The sequence below is a fragment of the Balaenoptera physalus genome (assembly GCF_965194825.1).
Source record: "Balaenoptera physalus genome assembly, chromosome: 18".
Lineage (NCBI taxonomy): Eukaryota > Metazoa > Chordata > Mammalia > Artiodactyla > Balaenopteridae > Balaenoptera > Balaenoptera physalus.
This window is the reverse complement of record NC_138899.1, coordinates 29,241,861-29,269,766: the sequence shown is the minus strand read 5'-3', so window position 1 is coordinate 29,269,766 and position 27,906 is coordinate 29,241,861. Positions and strand designations below refer to the sequence as shown.

The 27,906-nt window shown below is 33.9% G+C and overlaps 1 protein-coding gene across 13 annotated transcripts in view; it reads right to left on the bottom strand.

Annotated features, from left to right (window-relative positions):
* MYCBP2 (MYC binding protein 2) overlaps window positions 1-27,906 on the bottom strand; it is a 270,723-nt gene that overhangs the window by 117,711 nt on the left and 125,106 nt on the right. For 12 of the 13 annotated variants that reach the window (XM_082434738.1, XM_082434743.1, XM_082434745.1 and 9 more), the window contains 14 exons: window positions 27,792-27,883; window positions 25,669-25,803; window positions 24,209-24,292; window positions 22,925-23,021; window positions 19,488-19,680; window positions 18,686-18,960; window positions 15,217-15,438; window positions 11,605-11,796; window positions 7,953-8,159; window positions 6,956-7,087; window positions 5,142-5,320; window positions 2,544-2,686; window positions 985-1,085; window positions 56-274 (listed from right to left, as the gene is read on the bottom strand). In XM_082434738.1, the coding sequence (XP_082290864.1) occupies window positions 56-274; window positions 985-1,085; window positions 2,544-2,686; window positions 5,142-5,320; window positions 6,956-7,087; window positions 7,953-8,159; window positions 11,605-11,796; window positions 15,217-15,438; window positions 18,686-18,960; window positions 19,488-19,680; window positions 22,925-23,021; window positions 24,209-24,292; window positions 25,669-25,803; window positions 27,792-27,883 (2,271 nt within the window). The remainder of the gene's footprint in view (window positions 1-55; window positions 275-984; window positions 1,086-2,543; window positions 2,687-5,141; window positions 5,321-6,955; window positions 7,088-7,952; window positions 8,160-11,604; window positions 11,797-15,216; window positions 15,439-18,685; window positions 18,961-19,487; window positions 19,681-22,924; window positions 23,022-24,208; window positions 24,293-25,668; window positions 25,804-27,791; window positions 27,884-27,906) is intronic. The other variant, XM_082434749.1, reaches the window with a different exon arrangement.

Here is a 27,906-nt window from a genome sequence, read left to right as displayed (position 1 = left end):
GGAGGGCGTCCCATCGAGCTTTCGGCTTGAGCCGTCCCTAGGCGTTGGTGCCCACCTTGTAGTGCGCCACACAGGCGGGCTTATACGGGTGCTCGCTCTCCATGACAGCGCAGTGGCTAGAGGTGGTACAGGCAGAGAGGCCTTGCTCAGGCTGGTTCCCGGTGGTGCTATCTGTTGACTGATTAGGATTGAATGCAGGGGGTGCGTACTTCTGATTCAGAATGGCAACGGAAGGAAGCAACTGTTGGACAAGGCCAAAGACTTCTACAGCCACCTAGGATAATAAAAAAAAAAAAAAACGATTAAATGAGATAAGCGTGAAAGTCGCTTTAAAATGATTAACTGCTATAATTGTTGGTTACACTTATTATTCAGAATTTCTGTTTAGAGTTTCTTCTAGCTAAGTTTTCGTTCAAAGAGAAATTTGTTCTATGGGGAAAAAAAAAAAAAAAAAAAGACTTATCTTAAATTTATCTTAGGTGTTACATATAGCCTAGTCCATAGTTTTAAACCCTTCTGCCTTTTTGGGACCTGCAGTAAACTAGGTTTTACTCAAATTTAATTATGCCAAAGAATCAGTAGTTTATCATTTCTTCCATGTCTTGAATATTTCACACTTTTACAACACTCCTATCCTTTAACATTGTTATTTTTATTCAAAATGGAGATTTGGCATCGACATTATAACTTTTAAAGATCTCAGTGAACTTGAGCTTTCCTTACATATCATATTCTAAAATATATTTCCTGTTCCCAAGTTCTTCAAATGTAAAGCCAATAAGTAAGCATGGTAATCCAGTAAACAATACTAAGATCGGAGAATTAGTTATTTAACTAATAATTTCTACCATTTACATGTCTACCTGCTTGTTACCTGTAACCCAGATGCCTCAAATATTAAAGTATTTTTAAAGGAAAGATACAAAGTCTAAATAAAATTATATTTACAAAAAAGATTCAAAGTTAGAGAATTAAATCACACACCTTGGGAATAGCAGCAGCTACTGGTCCTATGTAGGCTATAATAAGGGGAAGCAGCATGGAAAACAGACTGGAAGAGCTAAGCAGTTCTGGAATGTCATCAGCTAAAAAAGGCATTAAAACTATAGTTAGAAGGTAATTTCATTGTAATGTATATATGCTGTACTAAGCCTGTATTCTAGTCTCTGGAGTAAAATTATAGTTGACATTGATTGAGTGCTTATAAAGGACCTGGCACTATTCTAAGGGCTTTACATACATGATCTCAATTAATCCTTACAATAAGGTACTTTTATTATCACCCCTTTTTAGAAGTGGAAACCAAGGCACACAGTGTTTAAGTATATTATCCAAAATCATACACCTGTAAAATGACAGAGCCAGAATTAGAACTTAGGGTAACAGTCATGATTTTAAACCACTAATCTTGGTGCAACACATAGGTATATTTCTGTCATTAGGCAAACCATGCAATCTTTGTGTGCAGGTTACTCATCTGTAAAAGAGGATAACAATACTTCCCTCACTGGATGTTGTGATGATTCAGTGAGTTAATACATGTAAAATGCTTAGAACAATGCCTGCACATATTAAGTACTCCAAAAATGTTTGTTGTTATTAGCTATGTTGCCTTCTATTTTTTCCAAGGAAAAAGCACTTTGCTGATGGACATTTTAATTATTTCTCCATGAACATGGTGCTGGGAAGATAAGTTGAATCTATGTTATGAAGACCTTTATACTGAAGGCCAATTATTTCCAAATACTTGTTTCTAGATCTGCTGTTGCATCAGAGTAGGCTGGGCAATAGTTTCTTAGTTCAGCCTAAACCCCTAGTTTGGATGGACCAAATATTCTTTATTTTCAGCAAGTTTCTCAGGTGATTCTGATGTGCAACTACATTTAGGAACAAATGTTATAGCTAACAGTGATGTTTTTGTAAATGTAACTCTGCTGCCAGTGTGGAAGATGCCTAGATAACTAGATGGGGAGTGGGGGAAAAGTGGCAGGGAGATTATTAGGATGTTATCAACCCATGAAAAAGAGGACATGTGCTTGAACCATGGCAGCTTGAACTATGGGAGAACAGATAGAGAGGAGAATACAAACTGGAGAGCTTCCAGTGGAAGAATTTACAGAACTCAAATGAGACAAGTGAATCTGGGGAGATGTTTGGGATTACCCAGACCTTTGGATGAATGGTGATACTATTACTAGAAACAGAACACACAGAAGGAAAAACAGGTCTAAAGGAGAAAACAAAATGCTTTTTTAGACTACTAAAAGAAGCAAAGACTCAGTTTAATCAAGAGTGTTTCTCTTAATGGGCTAACTAAGAAAACTACAGTATAAAATAATTACTTCTGAACATTCTAAAAAATTCTGCATTAGTGTATGGAGAGTATGGCTGATCCCAAATTAATGTACGTATATGTGTAGATCTATAATGAATAAAACCCTCTGGGATTCTACAAGATGGTTCTTCTTCAGTAGCTCTGTGCATAAGTTGGGGAATAAAGAATCTAAAATATCACTATTAAGGAAGTAAAAGAAAAGTCTTACCATCCACGGCAAGAGCTCTGTGCAAGAGGTCTTTTGCAGCTCGAACAACAGTGCTTACCACAGAGAGAGCTCTGCTACAGTTTTTATCTTCTTCATTGGCTTTACTCAGAAGTTGAGATTGTAAATCTCCATCGAATTCACTCCTATAACATGAGTTAACACATGAGATCGTTTTACATCGTGGGTAAAACACGATCTAACTCTAGGAATCATATCTGGATCACAGCTCATTTAAGTTAAAAAAAGTTAAAGTTTAAAAAAGTAAATTTAGAGCTAAATAGTTTTAAGGAGTAATAGGGCTTCAAAGAAAAATAAAGCCAGATAAGGGCACAAAGTTATTTTAAATAAGATCATGATGGAACTGCTATTTAAACAAAGGTCTGAATTGTGTTAAAAAAGATCTGAGCTGAGAGAACAGAACAGTAAGATAAAAAAAAAAGAACAGTAAGATAAAGGTTCAGACAGGAACAAGATGGGTGAGTTCAAGGAATAGAGTGAGGACATTCTGTGTCTTCATTCTATTCCTTGAACTCACCCATCTTGTGAGTTCCTTGAACTGGAATGAAAGGAGAAAGAGTGTGTGTGACTAGAATGAAAGGAGAAAGAGTGAAGGGTGACAGGTGGGCAAGGTAAATAGGAGTCAGATCACATGAGGTTTAAACACCACAGTAAAGACTACCTTTTATCCTGGAATGGGAAGGGGAAGCTATGAGGGGAAGGTGAGCAAGGGCAGAACTTGATACGATTTACATTTCTCTAAGGTCACTCTGGCTGTGCGGTGGAGGACAGACTGTAGGAGAGCAGCAGTGAAAGGAGGGAGACTTGTTTGGAAGCTCTTTCCTCTAAGATCCAGTTATCCGGGTAGTTACCCAGGTCGGCGTGATGGTTTGGTCTAGACTGTTAATTATGGGAGCGGTAGAAAAGGTCAGATGTAGGACATTTTAAAAGTACAGCTGCCAAGACTTACTGACGTAAAGTGTGAGGGAAAGAGGGATGTCGCAAATGCCCCCAAGGTGTTTGCTGTACCTGTGGATGGGGAGGAGCACTGTGGACGAGTACCACTAAGACGTCTATTAGCCAACCGTAAAGAGGATGTGTGTGTGGTACAGTGGTTAAAAGGGGGTCATCTGGAGTCCAATTTCCTGCCTACAGACCCCAGGACCATAATTTACTATGAGTGAGACTTCAAGCAGGTTGTTGAGCCACTCATCTGTAAAGGAGGGATAGGAAACTGCCCACCTCACAGGAGTTCCTGTGAGGACTGACTGAGCTAAGACAAGGAATGCCCTCAGAGCACCGCGTGGCATAAGGGAAGTGCTCAGTACACAGGAACTCTCATCATCATCTCCATTACTGTCACTCAGATGAAGATATCAGAGGGACCTGGATACTCATTCCAGGGCTCAGAGGAGATGGAAGCTAGAGATATAAACTTGGGAGCCATCAGAGTAGCATGGTTTTTATAGTCAAGTGATTTTAATCTTTTAAAACTTAATTAATTAAAATTTAAAGCTGAAGATATTTAAACCTTGGTGGAAAATATCAAAATATTAAAAACACTGTATTTTGTGTAAGATATAAAGTCTGGACAGCAGATGCTTTTAAGGGGCTCTCCAGCTTTTCGAAACATATAACTCATCTTTTGTGCCTGATATGGTTTCCAATCTACATTTTGAGAAAGTGAATAATGTACTGTTTACTGTGGGGCTATGTAACAGAAAAGGTTTTTCATTAGGGTAAAAAGATTAGAAAGCTTTTGTATCTCAGCAGCAATATGCCACTATGTAGCTATTTAATGCCTACTATTTCTATTCTATTTTACATGGAGAAAGAAAGCAGATCATCTACATCTAGGGAAAAACATTTTGTACTAACTGCCTAGGCAGTGTCCTCTTGACTGTTTACGAAGGAAACAGAGGAAGCAGTAAGCCTCTGAAAGTGATATGCAACTTCAGTGATTTGATGTCAAGTCAGGTTGAGGACCTATGTGGTGAACGGTACTCACTACTACCTACGATTCCAGCTAAGTTGCTAAAAGAAAAATTCAGACTCAGTGGGAAATGTATATTTAAAAGTGTTTTTTTAACTCAAAATTGTTGTAATTCTTTGTTTTCCACTGTTTACCTAAGGAATGGCTTTAGTTAAGAATATTAGAAACACATCATTATATATTCTAGGGCTCCAAGGACTAGATTCACAGACACCAAAATATTTTGCAGACTGGATAACTGGTTCAAGGTAACAACAATACTTTGGTAGAGATGATTTGATCATTAACTTTTGGTATTTAAAAAAAAAAATGAATAAATTCCATTAAAATTTGAAAATGCAGACCACAAAACTATAAAAGTGACAACAAACAGCACATATGCCCAGTACATAAACGTTTCAAAGATATTAAAGAAATCAGACAAACAACATTTTAAACACTGAATTTACATATGAAAATGAGATCTTTTAATACAAATTAGCAAGTGCAATGAAGATACGCTGTATAATTCAATTATCACTGCCCACTTAGCGTTTTGTACCTTGGTACTAAATTGCACATGTTCTACCACTGTAGTATAGCTCCCTGATCTCTATACACACACATACCTGTAGTAGAGGATCTGTGGAATCTGTCCTCTGGTTTGATTTGTGCCGTTACTACTCAAGCTGCACGTGCTGAATGTAAATGTCACGCCATCAGGACACTGAACCGTGGTCATTCCTCCATCTCCGTTTGCTGTGCGGCTTCCATAGTTTCTCAAGCGCACAGCATATTTAACATTTTCCTTCACGATAAAGATGTAAGGCACGTTTATACTTATTCATAAAGTACAGAGGATATATAAAACGAGCTCTAGCAGCAAACTGGGCAAATACAGTTGAGCCTTGAGCATCACAGGTTTCAACTGCCTGGGTTTACTTATACGGGATTTTTTCCAACAGTAGATATTACGGTACTACCCGACCCGAGGTTGGTTGAATCCACACATGCGGAACCAGTATAGGGAGGTATAAAAAGGGCTGACTATAAGTTATACTTGGATTTTCCACTGTGAGGAGGGTCAGCACCCCTAATCCCCACGTTGTTCTGGGGTCAACTGTATAATGAATTTGTCATATTTATAGACAATTTGGTTAAATGAGTTTTTTTAACGAATCAAACAGAGTGATAACTAACACTTATTGATGTTTATTATTTAACAGAAACTGTCCTGAGTACTTTCTGTAATTTACTTTAATTAAATTAATCCTTAAAATGACCTCATAAGGTTAAGTGCCATTATTATCCCTATCTTACAGATGAGGACTCTGCGGCACAGAGAAGTTAAGTAACTTGCCCGAAGTCACACAGCTAGTAAGTGATGAAACTAGGATTTAAATACAGGCCGTGGGGCTCTAGTTCCTGCCTCTAGTTCTTAATCACACTGTAAAAAAATATTAGCCATAATAAAAGATTTTAAATACATGAATTAATATTTTCCTTTCATGAGTTTAACTTTTCACACAGTTTTAAATATGGGAAAAAATAATGGTGAATCCATTATATTTTTATTTTAAGAGAGACATTCAGAGACAGAAATAGACAGGCACACAGACATGGAAAAAAAATATCCGTAAGAAAAAGTTGTCCGAAACAAGATTCACTGTATATAGAAAATGTGAGACACAGATACTGGCGCCTAATGATCCATGACATAAACTTCATAATGATGGGTTTCTTCTTGTTTGTTTTTTGGTATCGCTTATGCTTTTGATGAAGTAACTGATGAACTTACCTCGTCCAAAGTTCTGCTGTATAATAAAGATTATTATAGTTGGATTCAGAATTACCCTATTAATTACTACTTCAATGTTAAGTAAAATTTGTTTTGCTAAATAGTTATTTTCTGCGAGACATTCAAATTATATAAAATAATAATAACTTTAATAGTTATTTAATATGATCTGTTAAGATCACTGGCTCTTTACATGAGTTTTGGCACAACAGGAGAAGAAAAACAGGAACTAATATTTATTGAGTTTCTAATATATTGTGCTAGATAGACATGGAGGCAAGTACCTTATTCCATTCCTTAGTTTAATCTGAACAACACTACAATGGAGGTATTATTCTTCCCAATGTACAAATCAGCCTCAGAGTGGGCAAATGATGACACAGCCAATGTCTTAGAGCTAATATTTGGAGGAGCAGGTATCTGAAGCTAGGTTTGTTTGACTCCAGAAACTATGGATACTTTCCACTATACCAGACTTGAAGCGATCTTTTGCAAAAATAGAATATAATACAGTACAGTATCAGGAATATAGTTGGTACTCTAGAAACATTTAAAGGGCTACATATAGGAATACTTTTCACTATTTTTTAAGTAAACTCATAATTATACATCCTATTTACAAAAGAAACATACTGTTAAAATTACCTTTAAAGGAACAACTTTGTCAAGTCTGATTTCAGCTATATCACTGGGTGAATCATCTGTTGTATAAGTTCCTTTGACTAATTCTAGAGATGTCCATCTGTGAGAATGAGTTGAATCCCCTGCATGTTCACTCTAATTAAAACAAAACAAAACCCACATGCTCTTAATTTCATTAAATGAACAATTCTGACTTATCAATGATTGTTTTTAAGAGTTTATTTCCCTGCATATAAAATTATCCATTAGCATTTATCCATACATACTAAAGAAAACATTTTTGGTCCTCTAAAACTGTTCATTTTTATCTGATTTCCTGAGGCATCTACAAATTATATCATATAAATAGGCTTTTTCATCTGTCTTAAAATGATTCCCCCTTCTTCATAAGGATGCTATATCTAATTATAGAGCCTAATGAGGTAAGGAAATAATTCAAATTAATTGCTCAAAAGAAGCAAAATACAGATATAATGTTATTTACCAGCAAATGATTTATATGCTACCTGTCTGTCTCATTTTAATAAAACTTTGTAAAACTCAGGCACTTTAAAAAATTTATAGTGGATACAGCAAGATACTGCTAATTCAGTCAGTACCGCTATCTTTACTAAGAATCATCCACTGGCACTCTGACAAAATTGCTTAATCACTGATACAGGTAATAATACCAGTCTGAATATTGTTCTTGTTTTCTGAAATACTACAAAAGCAAAAAAATTACTCAAGATTTATAATCAGAGGCTTAGCTATATAATTTCTAGTTTTTTTCATTTAAAATCCTCCCAGGAAGTGCAAAAAACATGAGGCAAGAGCGATCCAAAATGGCACATGAGCAATCATGTAGAATCGCTCCCTTTCAATTTCTCTAATGTCGTCCATCTATGACTAATCTGCTAAGCCCTCAAGGATGTGGACCACTGTACTGTCCATTATAATGATGATATGTCCTGACACACAACCCACACAGCAAGAGGAACACTGTAAGAGTGGTACTCACATCATCAACCAACACCTCTAATTCATATTCATGAATTCCACCTCCTCCATAGACAGAAAAACCAACCACAACTATTCCAGGTTTGTCTACTGAAAAACAGATTGCATCTGGGGACCCATTCCCAGTGTTCCAACTTCTCCCCTGACTTGTCTTTGTGAATCGGTTAGCACTGGCTTTAACGGAGTGGAGAGAATTAAGCCCATCAACCTGTGAACAACGAAAGCAACTACATCAGTAGTCTGGACTTGAGCGTTACTAATATACCTTTAACAAAACTATCCAAAGGTTTCTAGGAAGTTCAGTAAAATAACCTACCTTTAACAAGAGGGTTTAAACCTTCCTAAAGGTACATTCCAATAAGAGATTAACAAAGAACAAAATCAGATTTTATTATTCTACATTCACAAATCAGTATCATGTGACAGTATATTTTTTTAGTCATATTAAACTATACTTTTCACTTAATTTATGTCATAACTATAAACTTGTAAGTTATCACAATCATAACATATGCATGAATTATCATTCACTTTGCAAAGAGATACCAAAAATTTCATCAATAGTTTATAGACCAATAGTTTTCAAACTATGCTACACATAGAACACTAGGAGTGCTGGACAGATGGATAATCAAGAAAGAGGCGAACTCAAGGTTCCCCTCTTCAGTCAGACCATCCTTCCTCTTATCTGTGAGTTTTCAAGCTAAGACGTCATTGCAGAAAATGTTCTGTGCCTTAAGTCTGAATATCACTAATGTATATTATGATAACTTGGCAGTCAATATGTGAAAATACACACACACACACACGTACAACATCATTATTTACAGACTTTGATTAGAGAGGATCAGAGCACTTATTTTGGTTCAAAACTATCCTTTTAATTATAGAGCCTGCTTCTTATCTAAGTTGGCTGCAGAAGTCTGAAAGACCTACAAGAGTTAAAAATTCAAACTCTTAGAAGAAAACATAGGCAGAACACTCTATGACATAAATCACAGCAAGATCCTTTTTGACCCAGCTCCTAGAGAAATGGAAATAAAAACAAAAATAAACAAATGGGACCTAATGAAAGTTAAAAGCTTTTGCACAGCAAAGGAAACCATAAACAAGACCAAAAGACAACCCTCAGAATGGGAGAAAATATTTGCAAATGAAGCAACTGACAAAGGATTAATCTCCAAGATTTACAAGCAGCTCATGCAGCTCAATAACAAAAAAACAAACAGCCCAATCCAAAAATGGGCAGAAGACCTAAACAGACATTTATCCAAAGAAGATATACAGATTGCCAACAAACACATGAAAGAATGCTCAACATCATTAATCATTAGAGAAAGGCAAATCAAAACTACAATGAGATATCATCTCACACCGGTCAGAATGGCCATCATCAAAAAATCTAGAAACAATAAATGCTGGAGAGGGTATGGAGAAAAGGGAACACTCTTCCACTGTTGGTGGGAATGTAAATTGATACAGCCACTATGGAGAACAGTATGGAGGTTCCTTAAAAAACTACAAATAGAACTACCATACGACCCAGCAATCCCACTACTGGGCATATACCCTGAGAAAACCATAATTCAAAAAGAGTCATGTACCAAAATGTTCATAGCAGCTCTATTTACAACAGCCAGGACATGGAAGCAAACTAAGTGTCCATCATCGGATGAATGGATAAAGAAGATGTGGCACATATATACAATGGAATATTACTCAGCCATAAAAAGAAACGAAATGGAGTTATTTGTAGTGAGGTGGATGGAGTCAGAGTCTGTCATACAGAGTGAAGTAAGTCAGAAAGAGAAAAACAAGTACAGTATGCTAACACATATATATGGAATCTAAGGAAAAAAAAAAAAAGGTCATGAAGAACCTAGTGGCAAGACGGGAATAAAGACACAGACCTACTAGAGAATGGACTTGAGGATATGGGGAGGGGGAAGGGTAAGATGTTACAAAGAGAGAGAGTTGCATGGACATATATACACTACCAAACGTAAAATAGATAGCTAGTGGGAAGCAACCCCATAGCACAAGGAGATCAGCTCTGTGCTTTGTGACCACCTAGAGAGGTGAGATAGGGAGGGCGGGAGGGAGGGAGATGCAAGAGGGAAGAGATACGGGAACATATGTATATGTATAGCTGATTCACTTTGTTATACAGCAGAAACTAACACACCATTGTAAAGCAATTATACTCCAATAAAGATGTTAAAAAACAAAAAAGAATGTATTAGATGGATGATTTTCCATAAGGGCACCAAAAAAAAAAAAAAATTGAAGTTTATGATTCTAGCAAGAATGACAAACTCCTCTGAGAAAAAAAAAATATTGATATTTAAGACAGTACCTTTAGAAACTCCCAAGGTTGTATATTAGGCACTTGCAATTTGGGGCATTCCTTTTCATTAGAAAAGTAAGTTTACAGGGGATTACTACATAGCAAATTTCTGACGGGGACTGAGGCATTATAAACTTTCTCCTCCATGGTCTAGTACAAGAGGGAAGCATATTATAGGCTGAATGAATAAGTGAAAAAGAAAATTAAAATGTTCTGACCAGGGCTTCACCTCCTAGGCCAGGGTGAAATACTAAAATCTGTTCAGGTATGTGTAATCATTTAGAAATCCTAAAGGCTAAACTCTCACTATGAATCAGTAATGAGTGTAGACTGAATGGATTAATTGAGAATAGATTCTGAAATAAATCTGTTTAAGTAAGTAAAAGCAAAGACTAGGAATTATAAAAGTAAAATAGAAGTTCCTTTGCAAGAAACGAGAGACCTGGGGTCAATCAGTACATCCTGGTTATTAAACATTCATTTGAATGATATAAGATATTTCACATTATGACATGATTTTCAAAACCAATCTACCATCTACTTTTTCAGGAAAAAAATAGAAATATTCACCAAATTCAGTCAAAACATTTAGATAAATTATAAAACAGAGTGAGCAGGGCAGTGAACTGGTGAAAAATAATTACTTTACAAAAATGTAAAGGCACTTTAAAATGTTTCAAAGTGGTTTCCTCAAACATATTAATATTTGATCCTTTTAAAACTCTGTAATAACAGCTGTACAACAACGTGGATGTACTTAATGCCACTGAACTATACACATAAACATGATTAGAATGATAAATTTTTTGTTACCTAATTTACGACAATTAAAGAAAAACCTTTGTGATATAGGTGAGATAAAAAATATTATTCCCATTTTACATATGTGTTTGTCTAGGGTCAATCAAGTTGGCAGAGCTAAGGTTTGGACCTCTTTACCTTTTCCACACCGCATATTCATTAGTAGTCCTACTTCTATTTCTCATTACCCAGCAGTGAGAACTATTTTTGCTTTTATTGGGACATGGTGGTGGGTTGTGCAAGGGGGCAGTTGAGGGGAAAATGTATGCTTTGTATTACTGCAACATCCTGGGTAAACTGGTGAGAGAGAGGAAGCAAAGAAGAGCAGAGAAGAGGAACAAGGAAGGGAGAGAAAAAAACAAAAAACAAAACCCCCAGAACAGCCTAGCTTCAATGTTTTTTCTTAACAAAAATTAGTTTCTACAAAGCCAAAATATATGAAAAAAGAAACAATGTGGAGAGTTTAAACATGTGCTCATTATCCAATATCAAAATGTAACATTACTTCAGATCCCAGGGCTGATGCTGTCAGTTCGCTGACAATACTGGCCAGTAATCCACAAGTGTTGGAGACCAGGTGGGAGGAGAAGAGCTCGTTTTCTCTCCTCAGGCTGTTCCTGACTGGGAGCACGACAATGACCAGCATTTTCTCCAGAACTTCACGGAAGCTTGTCATCCCTGAGATATTCTCTTCATTCTAGGATACATGAAAATAAAACATTCTAAGATATTGCTTTATTTTCCTTCACATGAGTACTCAATTGCAAAATCTTGTCTTTCTAGATGACACCTTTAAAATTCAGATTTGAGTCTATGTCTTTGTATCTATCCAGTTGTATGTGGAGTCACTATATCTACTTTTCCCATAGAAGTCCTTTTTTAAGTTATCAGTCCCTGGGCATCATAAAAGTACCACACATTTACAAGGTATCTGTGTTTTTATTAACCTAGGGTCATTTTCACTTACCTTTTCAGTAAGAATCATACATGACAGAAAAAAACTCTTCCTATTTAAAAAGCTATTTCTATAGGACAAAATTCCAAACTGAGATTGAAATAATTTCTGGTATGGAATAATATAATGATTTCTGATTTAAAGGCAAAGCAAACTGAGAAATAGTCTATACAAATCTGTTTTCTAATAAAATTCTTTCTGTATATGCATGTAACAAAAATATGGAGTTGTTCAATAAATATTTCTGTGCAGCTTTACAATTCCTGTTGTACTTGATTTCAGAAGTGAAGATAAGAAATTCCAACCCCTACCAATGAAAAACTTTCAAAATAAGAAATTACAGAGTCCCATTAAAGACCAGTGAGAAAATACTTTTTTTCCAGAAAAAAAAGGGGAAAAGATGAATAATTTAATTGATATCCAGCGTGAACACTCTTTATCTCTTTTACCATTCTCAATATCTTTTAGCTCACTGTGAACAGAGAACAAGATGCATTCAGTTTCATCAGAGGGCCAGTCGTGACCAATGACCCTTTCAGCTGTCCCGTGGACTAGGGAATCAAACAATTTGGGATCTAGTTCCAGTTTTTTCATAGTGCCTCAACCTCATCTGTAAAATCGGGGGAATCATTTGCTATGAGTACGTTATCAAAAAACACTTTGTTGCCCCTGAGCAAGCAACTTCTTCCGTAATACTTACATTCCATATTGCATTACAAGATATCGCAGGTTCAACAGATTTCATAAAGTCATAAAAATCTCGAGGTGGAAAACGGTCTTAAATCACTCTCCCCAAGACAAACCAAATATATAAATGAGTGTACTTTCAATCCATTAGAAAAAATTAAGTAACTTTTCAGTTAAAATCATCATGAGCATTATTATGAATCGCTCTCAACAATGTGTACAATCTCTCATATTTTCTTAATGTCCAATCTTAGGCTGAAAATACAAAGTTACTTAGAGATAATCTTCAATCTTTAAGTTATTTCTACTATCTTTGAATAAAATTTCCATAACATTTAGGTCAGTATCCTATGTAATTAGTCTTCCTGGATTTAAAATAATCAATTCTTGATTCTGTTAAAATTATAATTCTTCTATCCTTTACATCACTTTCATTCTCCAAAAACTTTACTTTTTGGAACATCTCAGAAAATTAACTTTGGAGGAAACTTAATCCCCAAGTGTACTCCATAATCAGTAATCTAGAAGGGCTTTCTTTGGGGGGTGGGGCATAGGGGTGTGTGTGGAGTGCATTTATCCAGTTACGTCCACTTAAGTTTCTAACTAGTAATTAAAAGATTAATACGAGAAGCTTCCCGTAAAATCTTAACATGGAATCAAGAGTGCCAATATGTTTTAGTTAAAGGGCAAAAAAAAAAAAAAAAAAAAAAAAAAAAAAAAATATATATATATATATATATATATATATATATATATAAACACATTACTGCCACTAAGATTTTAGCAAAAGGAACTCTTATTCACTAGTGGTGAGGAATGTAAGCTGACATTAGCTTTCTGGAGGGCATTTTGGCAATTTTTGCAAAGTCTTAAGGTGTTCTCCTTTGACTTAAGAATTTTCCACTCCTGAAGATTTATTCTGGAAAAATCACTGTGTATACACATAAAAATATAGTCAATGGTATTTTCAGTTGCATTGTTTAAAATACTGAAATATTGGGAAAATCTAAAAATATATATAGAGAAAGGATTGGTTGACTATATTATGCTACATCCAAATGGTAGAATTCTATATTATCCACTAAAAAGAGGGTAGAAGAATATATAGTAACCAGGATATATCTTCAGAGAATGTTAATACAGACATGCAAATATGCAATTATTAATTTTAATAATTACCAAATGTTAGCAGTTCTCAAAAAAATTTTTTTTAATATTTTGAACTTTTACTATATTTTTAAGGAAAACACTGCAACACTAAAGGGAATTTAAAAAGAAAAACACAGATTATCCATAACTTTATTACCTAAATATTATTTTTACTTCCAATATTCTCTTTCAAAATATGCAGGTTTTTGCATACATATTTTACATAGTTTGTCATCATAGTGTATATATATACTTTGGTTTCTGACTTTTTATTTTAAAAACTTAAAAACATCTGCTTTGATATTAAATGTAAATGTAGTTATTTTTCATGGCTGATAGAACCATATTCTATCAAGTTGATATATCCAAATTCAACTATTTCACTTAAACAAGGTTAGTAGGTTTCCTCATAGTCTCACCAGCACAGGAGCTTTATAAGAGAAAAAATTTATTTGTCCTAATTTTTTACAAATATATTGATACCTTGATAGAACTTTCACCCACATTTAATTACTAGTAAGGCTGAAAATTTTCCCATGCTGCCTTACTCTCTAAATTCCCTCTTATATTTACTTTTATTATTTCTACTGGGATCCTACAAAGGTATTATATTAACTGCAAATTTTCTTCCCATTCTGCTATTGTCCTGTTTTGTTTCTGTATGTCATTGAAATTTTTCTCATAATTTTTCTGTTTCTTCAGTCAACAGAAAATTGCTACTGTACACTAATTGGGATAACTTCTATTTTCTACTCTTTTTTTTTTTTTGCTTTAATTTTAAAGATTACTTCTCATCAAACTTGTTAGTAATTATATATGGTTTTCATGTATATTTAATTTTTCTCCACAATGCTTTCTAATAAACCAGAAGCAGAAGCAGTTACTAAACAATGTTTCCTATGACTATTGTTTTATAATACTTAACATACCAAAATGTTATAGAAAAAAATGTTTTAAAAGTTATTTATTTCCCTAAAATTCTATCTTGGCAATCTAGAATACTATATTAGAATATAAAAGTTTGCTTATAGAATCTGCAATTTTTTAAATGGTTCAGCAAAAAACAAACATACAGGAATTTATCTCATAACTCTATCAAGTTCTTTATAGGTTAGGGATCATTTAAAATGAAAAATTAGAGAAAAAAGATTGCTCACTTACAGGTAAACAGAGAAATTTTTTTTCTTAATTTTAACTCTTCTCGTAAAACTCATAATTATTTGGTAAATATACGTGCTGATACAGAAGAATAAGCACCAAGCTAGGTATGTCTCCATTTACAGTTTTATTGCTTCAATATAAAAGATATTTCAGAAAAAGACCTACCTGGCTGAGTTTTTCCATGTGTGCTACCAGAAGGGGAAAACGGTGAACCAGTGTTGAGTCATTCTCTGTGCTAACTTGTTTAACGATTGATCGTAGCAGTACTTCTCCATCATATGCAATAGGGAAGATAGAAGTCAGCTTAACAGAAGTGTGACACAGAGCTGACATCACAGCTGCAAGGAGCCGGCTACTTGATGTCTTGAAGTTTGCCTCTTGAATATCCTTTTAAAAACAAAAATAAACACCCCACTAAAGAAATACTGCATCAATATAATCCAAGTTTTTGGATATATAAAAGATAAACAACCTTTTATAACAAAATTTTCTAGCACTCAGTCACTTTAATTGTCTTGTTACAGGATAATATTATATCAACACTTTTAAACACAGTTAAGTTACTACCCAATGAAGCTGGAAAATCACCAAATATGGTCAAGAAAAATCAGCCTCCTGTACTATTTATGTGTTTATATATCCTCAGAATCACAGTCATCTCTAGCTTGATTCTCAAAGAGTGACATCAAAAAGGTCCCAATTAGTATACATTAAAGTCATTTCCAGTAACAAGCACTAAAACTATTTTCTTCAAATAATAAATGATTTAAATTGTAAGTCTGTGCTACTACAAGAAGACATTTCTCTAACGTTAATGTAGCATAATGTTATTAGGCTACTACAACAGCATTTCACTATGGGCACAAAATTATGTCATCACATTACACAGTTTATTCAGAAAATTTAGTACCACATTTGGTAAGATTTCATAACAAAGTATTAAAGACTTATCAACACAGGATATTCTAATTCACAAAAATCATGTACACTTTACTTAGTTCATCAAATTGTACATTCAAAATAGGTTAGGAGGATACAGCTCATGTTCGGTGTTCTCACAACAAAGAAATAAAACTTTTTAAGTGCCAGGAAAAATAAACTCAGTGTGCAAATAGCTCAAAAAAATAATAAAAACAAAGTTGCCTATCTGGATGTCATTACGGCAATAACCTTTCCACTCGGCGGGGAAAGGTTATTGGAGTTACCTTCTAACAGTGAATTTTTTGGTGATGGTGTGGAGGGCAAGGGGTTGGTGGTGTGAGAACTTCCAGTACAATGTTAAACAGAAATTGTGAGAACGGACACCTTGTGCCTTGTTCTTAAACTTAGGGGAGCAATCAATATTTCACCATTAAGCACGATATTAGTTGTACATTTTTTTTGTAGATATCTTTTATTAGGTTGAGAAAGTTTCCTTAAATCTTAATTTGCTGAGTTTTCATTAGCACTGAGTAAGTGCTAATTTTGTCAAATACTTTTTCTGTATCTATTGAGAGGATCATACAGTTTTCCCTCTCTATTCAGTTAATGTGGTTATAATAGCAATTCAAATATCAATTACATTAATTTTTAAACGTAAAACATTGCATTTCTAAGATATACTCCACTTGGTATAATACATACTTTACATTGGTGGATTAGATTTGATAATATTGTTAAGAACTTTTGCATCCATCTTTCTGAGTAATATTTGTCTATAATAATTTTTTTCTTTTACTATCTTTGTCAGGTTTTGGTATCAGGATAAAGCTAACCTGATAAATTAGTTTGGATGTGTTGCCTCCTATATTTTCTGAAAGAGTGTGTAAAACATTGATATTACTTCTTTCTTTTATGTTTAACAGAATTCACCAATGACAATATCTGGGTCTGGAGTTTTCTTTGTGGTAAAGGTTTTAATAATGAATTCAATTTTTTTAACAGAGATAAGGACATTCAGATTATTTCTTGTTGTACCAGTTTTGGTTAGGTTGTATTTTTCAAGATGTTTGTCTACTTTCTCTAAAGTTATAATTTATTGGTATAAAGTTGTTTATAATATTCCCTTATAATATTTCAATGTCTGTTGGATCTATAGTGATCTTTCCTATTTCATTCCTGATAATGGTATTTTGTGCTTTTTCCTTCTCTCTTATCTTTCAATCAGACTTCCTAGGATTTTTAAAATTTTTGTTTTATTTTCAAAGAACCAACTTTTGACGTTGCTAATATTCTCTATTTTCTATTTCATTGATTTTGACTCGATTATTTTGATCCTTATTACTTTCTTCTTACATTGGGTTTGATTTGCTCTTCTTCTGGCTTCTTAAGGTAGAAATTTAGATCACTGATTTTAAACTTTTCTTCTTTGCTAGTAGTATAAGCATTTAAAAACACAAATTTTTTCTCTAAGCAACACATTGGCTACTTCTCATAAATTTTGATATATTTTTATCTTCAGTGTGAAAAATTTCTAATTTCCTTTGGAATTCTTCTTTGATTCACTGGTTACTCAGAAGTGTTGTCTATTTTCCAAATATTTGGTGTTTTCCTTGACATATTTTGCATTTAATTTTTAATTTACTTCTATTGTGGTCTGAAAACACTTTCTTTAAGATTTTTACCTTGTGAAATTTACTAAGACTTATTTTATGACCTGGCATGTAATATACCTTTGTGAACATAATATGTATACTTGAAACAAAAAGGTATACTGAACTTGCACATTCTTTTCCATAACTGTCAGTTAGGCCAAAGTGGTGGATAGTGTTGTTCAAATCTTCTGTATCCCAACTGATATTTTTTGTCTAGTTGTTCTATCAATTACTGAAAGAGTTCTACGTTCTATTAATTACTGATAGTCACCAACTATCAATGTGAATTTGTCTACTTCTCCCTTTAGTTCTGCCAGTATTTCGCTCAGGGGTTTTGAAACTGATTTGGGGCATACACATTCATGAGGGTTGCAGTTTCCTCATGAGTAAATGAATGATAGCATGTAAATTCATTCGCAGCTCTCTCTCCTGACTGTTTTGGAGATACGGGAGTGGCAGGGGCTACCATGAGCTGTCCTTGCTCTCACTTATAGATTCAAAGAACAACCCAGCAGCTATACAACGTGCCTGCCAATTTTATAATTAAGAAATGATAAAGCAAACAGAAAAACAGTTTTTTTAACTTTAATTTTTTTTTTTTTTTAATATTTACTTCTTTATTTATTTATTTTTGGCTGTGTTGGGTCTTCTGTGCGAGTTGGGTTTCTGTGCGAGGGCTTTCTCTAGTTGCGGCGAGCGGGGGCCACTCTTCATCGCGGTGCGCGGGCCTCTCACTGTCGCGGCCTCTCTTGTTGCGGAGCACAAGCTCCAGACGCGCAGGCTCAGTAGCTGTGGCTCACGGGCCTAGCTGCTCCGCGGCATGTGGGATCTTCCCAGACCAGGGCTCGAACCCGTGTCCCCCGCATTGGCAGGCAGATTCTCAACCACTGCGCCACCAGGGGAAGCCCCTAACTTAATTATTTAAGTCACATATACCAAACTGATTTCTTAATTTACCTTTTATACAAGTTAAAAAGACTGAGGCAACTGAAATATATTTTCTTGAAAAGTATTAAGTAGCATAACATATTTTCAATTGACATTTTACAAACTTAAATTACCTGATCCAAACAATTCAGTAGATCACAAAGGCAAGCCCACTGTAAGGCAGGAGTCGGGTAGAAAGAATGAAAACAGGCAGTAAAGGTATTATGACACTCCTGAAGGACAGCTTCTAGGAGACTCAAGGGTTGACTGAGATATCCTTGGGGATCATTATCCAACCTCACCATGCAGTGATCAACTCCTTCTGACAAAATTTTTCTTAGCAAAGTTCTGGTTTTGCCAATACATTCTGCTAATTTGCTAGTTTCTTCTACCACAGCTTTTCCTGCAGCTTTAAGAGAACAAAGCAGATTGCTAATTAAACAGAATAATAAATATGTATGAAAACATTCAGTACAATTCAAGTAATTTCCTATACGGCTAAAAATCATAAGTATGTATAACCTAGAAATGAAACAATATAGAGATTATGTGTGGTCCAAAATTATTTCTTTTTAAATAGGACTCTAAATAGGAAAAAAAAAAAAAAAAAAAAAAACCCTGCACAGGTTTCAGCATTTAAGTCCAAATCAGTCGTTCAAAATATTTCTATCTGACAGAATCTGTTTATAACAACACCTTATTAGAGTATTTAACTTTAGTCTAACATGACTTTTTGTTATCAGAATGACATGTAATCTATTATATTCTTTATAAGTAAATATACAAGCATCACAGCAAGCCAAGTTTCTCCCCTCAATTCAGGAGCGGATAAATAAAGGCAGCTGGGGATCTTAAACTTTTGGTAATCCCTATATAAACCTTCTCAATGTCTCAAAACATTTTCTCCTCAAAAGTCATTTAAAAACTGCATCATACCTGACACCGGGTAAATTTCACAGGTATAGACACGCAATAACCTCAGACAACAGGTACCCACAAAGCGTAGTCTTTCTAAATCTAGAAGTGTAGCTGTAAACTGGAATCCTTTTAATCCTCTTAGTTCTTCAACTCCTAAGACTAAGGTGGTCCAGCTCCAGTGAAGAATACTCAACAATGACTCAAAACATTCCTAATCCAGAATATGAAAAAAATAGATAACAATTAGTTCAAATGGTACCATAGGTTGAATCAAACGGAAAGATGACATTCAACTTGAAAAGTTTACCTTGAAGTTTGTACTGAGTTTTGGTAGCCCAAATAATAGACATTCTATTAGTTCGTTCATTACATTACCATTAGGAATATCTTTGACAAAAAAGGTAAAGTAGTTACGCATCTATAAAAACAACATTCTTCAATATTCACCTATTTAAAAATACATTTTTAAGTTAAAAAAGTTAAAAACTTTTTAAGTTTTAAGTTGCTACCAACCTATCTAGTTTATCATATAAATAAAGAAAAACACTTATAAACACTTATAAACATGTTTACTTGAAAGAAATATTAAACTCTATATTGTCAATGTAGTATTATATATATAAACTAAAAGTATTTTAAGCATTTTAATAATCTTTGAATATAATAAAGTATTCCAGTATTAGGTATCAGTGACAATAACAAATAAGTTATTTTTTTCTACATATTAAATTTTACAATACAAACGATAGTCAAATCTTGATAAACAAGTTAACAGAAGATTAAAATTGACTAGAAAATACAAAAACACACTTATTTGGATCTTTAAAAATTCTAGAATATGAGTTTAGGATGGTGAGCATCCCTTGCCATTCTAGTTGGTCTGTGGGTTTTATCATGCCTTATGATGACAGATACTTGATGAATCTCAAAGTAAAGCACTTATTCCCTCATCTCCACCAAATATCAGTCCTCTGGTGTGGCAAAACCAAGAATAAAGGTTTGTATTTTAACATTGTAAAGAAATGAATGAATAAGTTTCTTATACAAAGATTACAATTACCTAATGACCACAAACTCACTTAGACATAAATATAAAAGAATTACTATGCACAGATAAAAGAAATCACTGAAAAAGACATAACAGAGGCAAAGATACTTATTTGGATCAAAAGATACCAAACTGATCTTAATACTAAAAGGATGTCAAGGTACCAAGGAGCCAAAGCTCTTAGGAGCCTCTTATTCAAAGCACACCCTCTGTTGGAAGATGAATTTGACATGATATATCAAAATTTAAATGAGCCCACCTCCAGTAGAAATATTCACAGAAGTACGCAAGTATCAAAGACACATATGTACAGATATGGATATACAGTCGGTCCTCTGTATTCACAGGTTTTGCATCTGCAGATTCAACCAACCAGGGATCGAAAATATTCAGAAAAGAAAAAATTCCAGAAAGTTTCGAAAAGCAAAACTTGAATCACTGCCAGCTATTTACATAGCATTTACATTGTATTTGGTATTATATGTAAGTTGGAGATGATTTAAAGTACACAGGAGGATGCGTGTAGGTTATATGCAAGCACTGTCTGCTATTTTATATAACGGACTTGAGCATCCAGGAATTTTAGTATCTGTGTGTTGGGGGGGGGTCCTGGAACCAATTCCCCCTCAAATACCAAGGGACAACTGTAATAGTGAAAAATGAGAAACAAACAGTCCTCTGGTGGGAACAGAACTGGATAAATTAGAGTACACCATTCTATGGGATACTAAGCAAACATTAAAAAAATTCACATAGAGCCAAATGTATTAACATGGAATATATCTGTAGCGTATTTGATGAAATTTTTATCATTAATCCAGATAAAACCATAATTCGAAAAGATATATGTACCCCAATGTTCACAGTAGCACTAGTGCTGCTATTACAGATGAACGGAAAAAGAAGGAATGGAAAGGAATGGAATGAAATATTACTCAGCCATAAAAAAGAATGAAATAATGCCATTTGCAGCAACATGGATGGACTTAGAGATTACCATACTAACTGAAGTAAGTCAGACAGAGAAAGACAAATATCATATGTTGCTTATATGTGGAATCTAAAAAAAAAAAAATGATACAGATGAACTTATATACAAAACAGAAACAGACCCATAGACATAGAAAACAAACATGGTTACCAAAAGGGAAAAGGGGAGAGGGATAAATTAGGAGTTTGGGATTAGCATATACACACTACTATATATAAAACAGATAACCAACAAAGACCTACTGTATAGCACAGGGAATATACTCAATATTTTGTAATAACCTGTAAGGGAAAAGAATCTAAAAAAAAAAAATATATATATATATATATAAAAAACTGAATCACTTTGCTCTACATCTGAAACTAACACAGCATTGTAAATCAACTATAATTGAATAAAAAAGAAAAATCATGTCATTTGTGAAGTGTTTTACTACCACCACCTTTAAAAAAAAAGAAATTTGTAAAATGTAATATGCAGAACTTTAAGCATGATCAAAAACAAACAAGAAGACTGTATAGCATACAGTAAACAGAGACTAATAAATTTGTTTATGTACAAAAAATAGTCTGGAAGAATATACATCCGAATGGAAATAGCAGTTATATATGGTGATAAAAGGGTGATGGGAAAAGAACTTCAATATAACTTTAGTATAGTTTTAACCCTATTCCCACCAGGGACGTGTATTAGTTTTGTGGTTTAAAAAAAAAACTAAGAAAAAAGGAAAAAAATGCATTCTCCCTATGCATTTTACTAACATGACAGACTACCAGCTACATTAATAAATCATATTCATATAGAGCCTTACAAATTAAAAAGAATTTTTATATCCCTTAACTCAGAAATTCATAATGATGCTGTGATATAGTCGAGATAACCTTCCTAAGAGTCCTCAACTAACAAATGAAAGAGCAAGAATTTAACCCAGACTTCCTGAGCTGAAACACCATGGTATTTCAATTACATCTGATTGGCTTTCCATTCTACACTGGTAACCCCAATGGCATCATGTCTTTAAATGTATGAAGGGGATGGTCAGGTAATTCAACAAAGTCCCTAGTTAGATATACGACCCTTCTACTTAATTCTTTAGCATTAAAGTAACATTCTTGGTTAATATCACTCAACTTTTCCTTCACTTTCTAACTCCTTCAGCATATGTGTTCATACATAATTTATAAGAAAATTCACCATGTATTTCAGAAATAGCAAGGTATGTTAAAATCAGTCAACATCTTTATTTTCCATTATTTAATGTGCATATTCTTTGGCCTGGGATGTCAAAGCTAACATAAACAAATCTGAATTACAAAGCTACGCTAAGATAAACTCTTAGAAAAGTGGCTAAGTGCTAAACAGCAAAACAACACTGAGCACTGGACAGAAAAGCTGAAATTTTTTAAACTGGCTTACCACTGAGACAGTTCTTGCAAAAGATCTCTTTAAAATATGTACAGGTTCACTGGTTTGCTGTTTGCCTTTTGTAGCGCTGCCATCACTTGTTGGAAGTCTGAAGGTAGCATACACACATAAACTTATGTTGGAAAGTCCACCGACATTTTTCTTCTCAAATATACATTTTTGCAATGGCAAAACAAATTAAACATTTAAGCATTTTTGTTAGGCAAAATCCCAATATGGGGCTTTTTATAAACATTTTCCAATGCTAAGCAAAATTGTTAGCACATAAGTACCTCATCTTCTAAATCTCACCTTTGTAAGACTGGGTAGTAGAAACTATCTTCTCTTACTAGACAACGTTATGTAACTTATGTTCTCTAGTAATGTTACTTTTAAATGCTACCATTAAAGAGTTACTCAACCACTGTACCCAGGAGTAGTCCAAGCAACTTGCTATGTTCATAATGCTACATATTACAAATACTGACTATAGCAGATTGCATAAAAACAAACAGAAATATCCTCTTGGAAAAAGTGAGGTTATACCATCTAGATTCTTAAAGATATTAGTGTAAAAGATATAGAAGACAGAGAATCACTGTTCTAAAGGTATTGCCTTTGATTTTTACTATTTCAAGTAAGAATGTCACTTTTTAGGGAGGGTTTATATCTATTTAAATTCTTTAATCTAAAAATTATTGCAGTAATCACCTAGATATAGATGGGCACACACATAGGCATTGTTCCCATATATGTCTCAATTACCATAAAGTAATTAAAATTCTTAAATAATGTTAAAATATAATAGTATTATCATATGAGCAAGTTATTGTTTGATATTTTAATTAAAGGTGGAAATCTTTCAGCAGTAAGAGATTTTCCAATTTATTCCATCACAAGATGAACAGGAAATATAAAAGCGTAGAACAAATCAACCAGGCCTACATCTAAAATCCCCACCTAACACGCAGATTTCATTTCTCTAAGATAAATTTTATTAATTTAAAGTTTAAAACATTCTGCAATTGGTAAGAAAATCAATAGATTTAAAAAATAAGTTATTAAAATATTGTTATAGGCATAATAAAGATAATCTGAGTCATTAGAGATATTTTATTAAAATTAACTTGAGGTAAAAAAATGTTTAAAAATATACAAAACATAAATTAAATTTTTTTATTAAATGTAGCTAAATGCTTCGAATAATTTCTCCCTTATTATGCCATATATTTTATAGTGATCCTAGCTCATTATATTAAAAGAATAAACCATGTTAATTATAAATACGCTAAATACCTGTATAATAATTGAGGTATCTGACCAGCGTTAACATCTGTACCATTATTTGATTTCTTTGAACTCTTAAATTGGAAAACAACCCTAAGAAGAGAAAAAATAACAATGTAACCAAAAACAACAGGATTCAAGATTCATGGAAGGAAATGAAAAGTTTAACAATCATGCTTTCTAATCTTACATTACTGAAGACAGATTCATTCTTTAAGGACAAAAATACACGTAAAAAGACACCTCTGATTTTAATTCTAGCTCTGAATGCCTTAATGGGTTAAATGAAAGAGTTGAACCTGATTGGGAGCTCCTAGGTGAGTAGCTGCTCTGCTCCCTCCCTCCTGGTTAAAGCTCAACTTTAACCAGAACAATAAGCTTTTAACAAAATATTTCAACTTACAGTTTAAAATCTGCTTAAATAGATATAACATAAACTTTAGCTTCAAAATGCTATGATATTCCAAGGTTGAATGAACTGTATATGGGAATCATACAGTCCAGGATCAAAGCAGTCTCCCCAGTCCTACCATACAATCTTAGAGGTAAGCTGAAAAGGATATGTTACAACAATAGACTTAATATATCTTCAGCATTCTACTTGAACATTCAGGAACATAGAATTCACCTCATAAATTAGTCTGCTCTTTTTCTGGTCAGCTCTCTTATGAGCTGAATGAAACTATATGAAATATATGATTACATAACTTCTACCCATTTCACACAGTTTATGCTCAAGAATAATAAAGAATAAATTAAATTTCTCTTATAAATGATGGTCCTTCCACATGAATCAGAGTAGAGTATAGAGAAGGCTGGGCTCAGAGTCAAGAAACTCCAGGTCCAGATTTGGTTCTGCCACACAGCAGCCATACAATTTGAGGCAAACCGTTTCACCTTTTGTCTCTCTATTCCCGAGTGTAGAAACGGGGCTAATAACCACTTCACAAAGTTACTGAGGGCATCAAACAAGATAATATAAATGAAAGTATCTTATAAACTGGGAAGTACTCTATACTTGAAAGTTAAATGGTAAATTTCCCTTTACATTTTATTAAAACTGTAGCATCTCATATCATTAAGGCTTGGCAATTTATAAAGTATTTTCATAAGCACGGTCAAATTTTATAGGATGTATATATTTCATTTTCATGGTTTCCAAACTCTCTATCCTTGTCATTTTCCTCTGTATAATTTCTAATTTTGCAAACAAGCTTTTAAACAAGGTAACATCCAGAAATACACACAATGCCAACGGACAAGAGCAAAGAAGAGCAGTTCTATTATCTCCACATTCTGTCTTACCTTAATTTGGCATGCGATTATACGAATTTAATTTTTAGCAGGTCATATTATGCTCTAGACCTACAAAGATTTTTTACTCTACTAAAATACCTCTGAGCTTTCAAAACAATATTCCACTAACAAAAATGGGAGTTGCTTAATGAATACTTAAACATTCTGCTTACCCATCATCTGTGGTAATAGAAGCTTGTCCATGAGATCCACAGTCACTGCTGGGTCCTGACACTCGAGCCCAGGCTACATACCACCAGCCAGCTTGCAGGAGGACTGGTTCATCAAACATCATTGCATATTTTTCTCTAAGAGGAAAATTAATGTGTCAGAGACAACGCCTTTGTACTTCTCTGTTACGTACATTTATTTTTTAAAATCCTTTATAAACAAAACATGGAATACACTGTATTATTATAAGATTCTTGTCAAACAACATTAAAAACCCTCTATTTTAAAAAGTCTGGACAAGAACACAAATAATAGCTACTGGTGCTACAGTGATGGCATTACATTTCTTCTTCCTCATCTTGAGTTCTAAAACTTGCTTAAATGTTATAAAGTTTTCATACTAAAATAAGACAATTTCTTTTAAACTGTTGTTAAAAAAAACATGCCAGCTTTGTTGGAAAACTTTGAACTTTAAAGTTCATGTATTCAATTAAAGTCTTTCCAGAGCTCTGGAGCCAGATGGCCTGAGTTCAAGGCCTGACTTTGTAACTTGCTAGCTGGGTGACCTTGGGCAAGTTACTACATCTTCTTTGCAACTTAAGTTTCATCATCTGAAAATAGGGATAAAAACAATATCTAGCTCATAGGATAGGACTGTTCTGGGAATTGAGTTTAGACAAAGTGTTTGGAACTGAGCCTGCCACACAGTCACTACACAAAAAGTTTATTAAATTAGGAGGAGAGAAAACACATGTATACAAATAAGGGCATCTGATAAAGATATACCCAAGTTACAAAGTTCTAGGTAATAGAGTGGAAGGAGTGCATATTGGTTGTAGCTGGGACAGAGAGAAGAATAAAGGTATTGAGGAAGGGGAAGACTGTCATGAACAGATTGGCAGGAGTCTGAAAGTACAAAACGGGGTCTGGAAGTGGCAAGGTGTCCAGTTAGGTTAAAGCACTGAGACAGATATAGAAAAGTAGTAGGTAGAAAGTTTAAAAAGACGCTGTGAAAGATTGTGGAAGGCCTTTGATACCAGCCTTAGGAATCTGGGCTTTGTTAGTAGGCAAATGAAGAAAATCTAGATGATTCTCTGTACATAAAACCATACACTGTATTTTTGACTCACAATCATATGCTCAAAAAAATGATAACAATGGCACCTTAAGGCTTTGTTAAAAATTAATTACTCAATTAACTTTCCTGAAATTTCCCTAATCTTCATTTGTGTATAACATTAAGAAGTTACTGAAATAGTATCTCCTGATATTGGTTAATGCCTAAAGTGAAGAAACAGTCAAAATTTTCTTTAGGTTTACTACTTTGCTCTCAAAAGTATTTATCTGTTAAAAGTAAACTCAATGCCTTACTACCATTTTCAGAAAATATACATTTTCATTAACAAAAAGCTTATGAATGCCACAGAAGGTTTTCTTAACATAGTTATCGTTGGGAAAGTCAGTATACTACCATTATCATGAAGTCCAAATCCGTTCTTTTTCTCATCATAATATTCCCTGATTCAAATCACTAACTTGTCATGACAGTCTTGAGATAATTCTTAGGTTTACACAGAGAAGACTAATAAAATCTAAGTCTCTTTATTATTTAACGAACCTTCATAAATAAACATCCTGATTCTGGTTAGCTCCTGAGAAGTTTCAGTAAAGCTGGCCACCTCTCCAAGCGTGTTATAATCAAGCAAATACTACAGGCTCGGTGTCAGAGCATACAGGTGATTTGAAGTACGACCCACTATGACTATTTGACACAGTATACATAACGCTACCGGTAGTAAATAATTGTACTGCATCACTAGAACACTAGCATATCTGGTGTTCTCTAAGTGATGCATGAAAATATGTGTGCAAAATATATGTATATTTCCATCTTCAATGTAGAAACAGTCAATTTATCTTGTGAAATACAAATATGAAGGATACTATTAGTTTTAATGTAGCATTGTTAAAAGCAACAGTTATGTTACCCAGTATATAATTTAGTTTCTTAAACATCTGATCACAGATTATTTAAAACTTTCTCTTTAAGTTGCGTTATTCACTTATAATAAATCTGTCATATTAAGTATGCAAGGATTACACTGAATACTGAAGAAATCTTTACCTAGCAGCACAGTCATAAGCCAACACATCAGTCTCTGCAAGAAGGTCTCCATCAGTTTCATGATCTCCTCCATCAGGACCTAACTCAAACAGCTGGGGAGAGGAGAAAAACATAT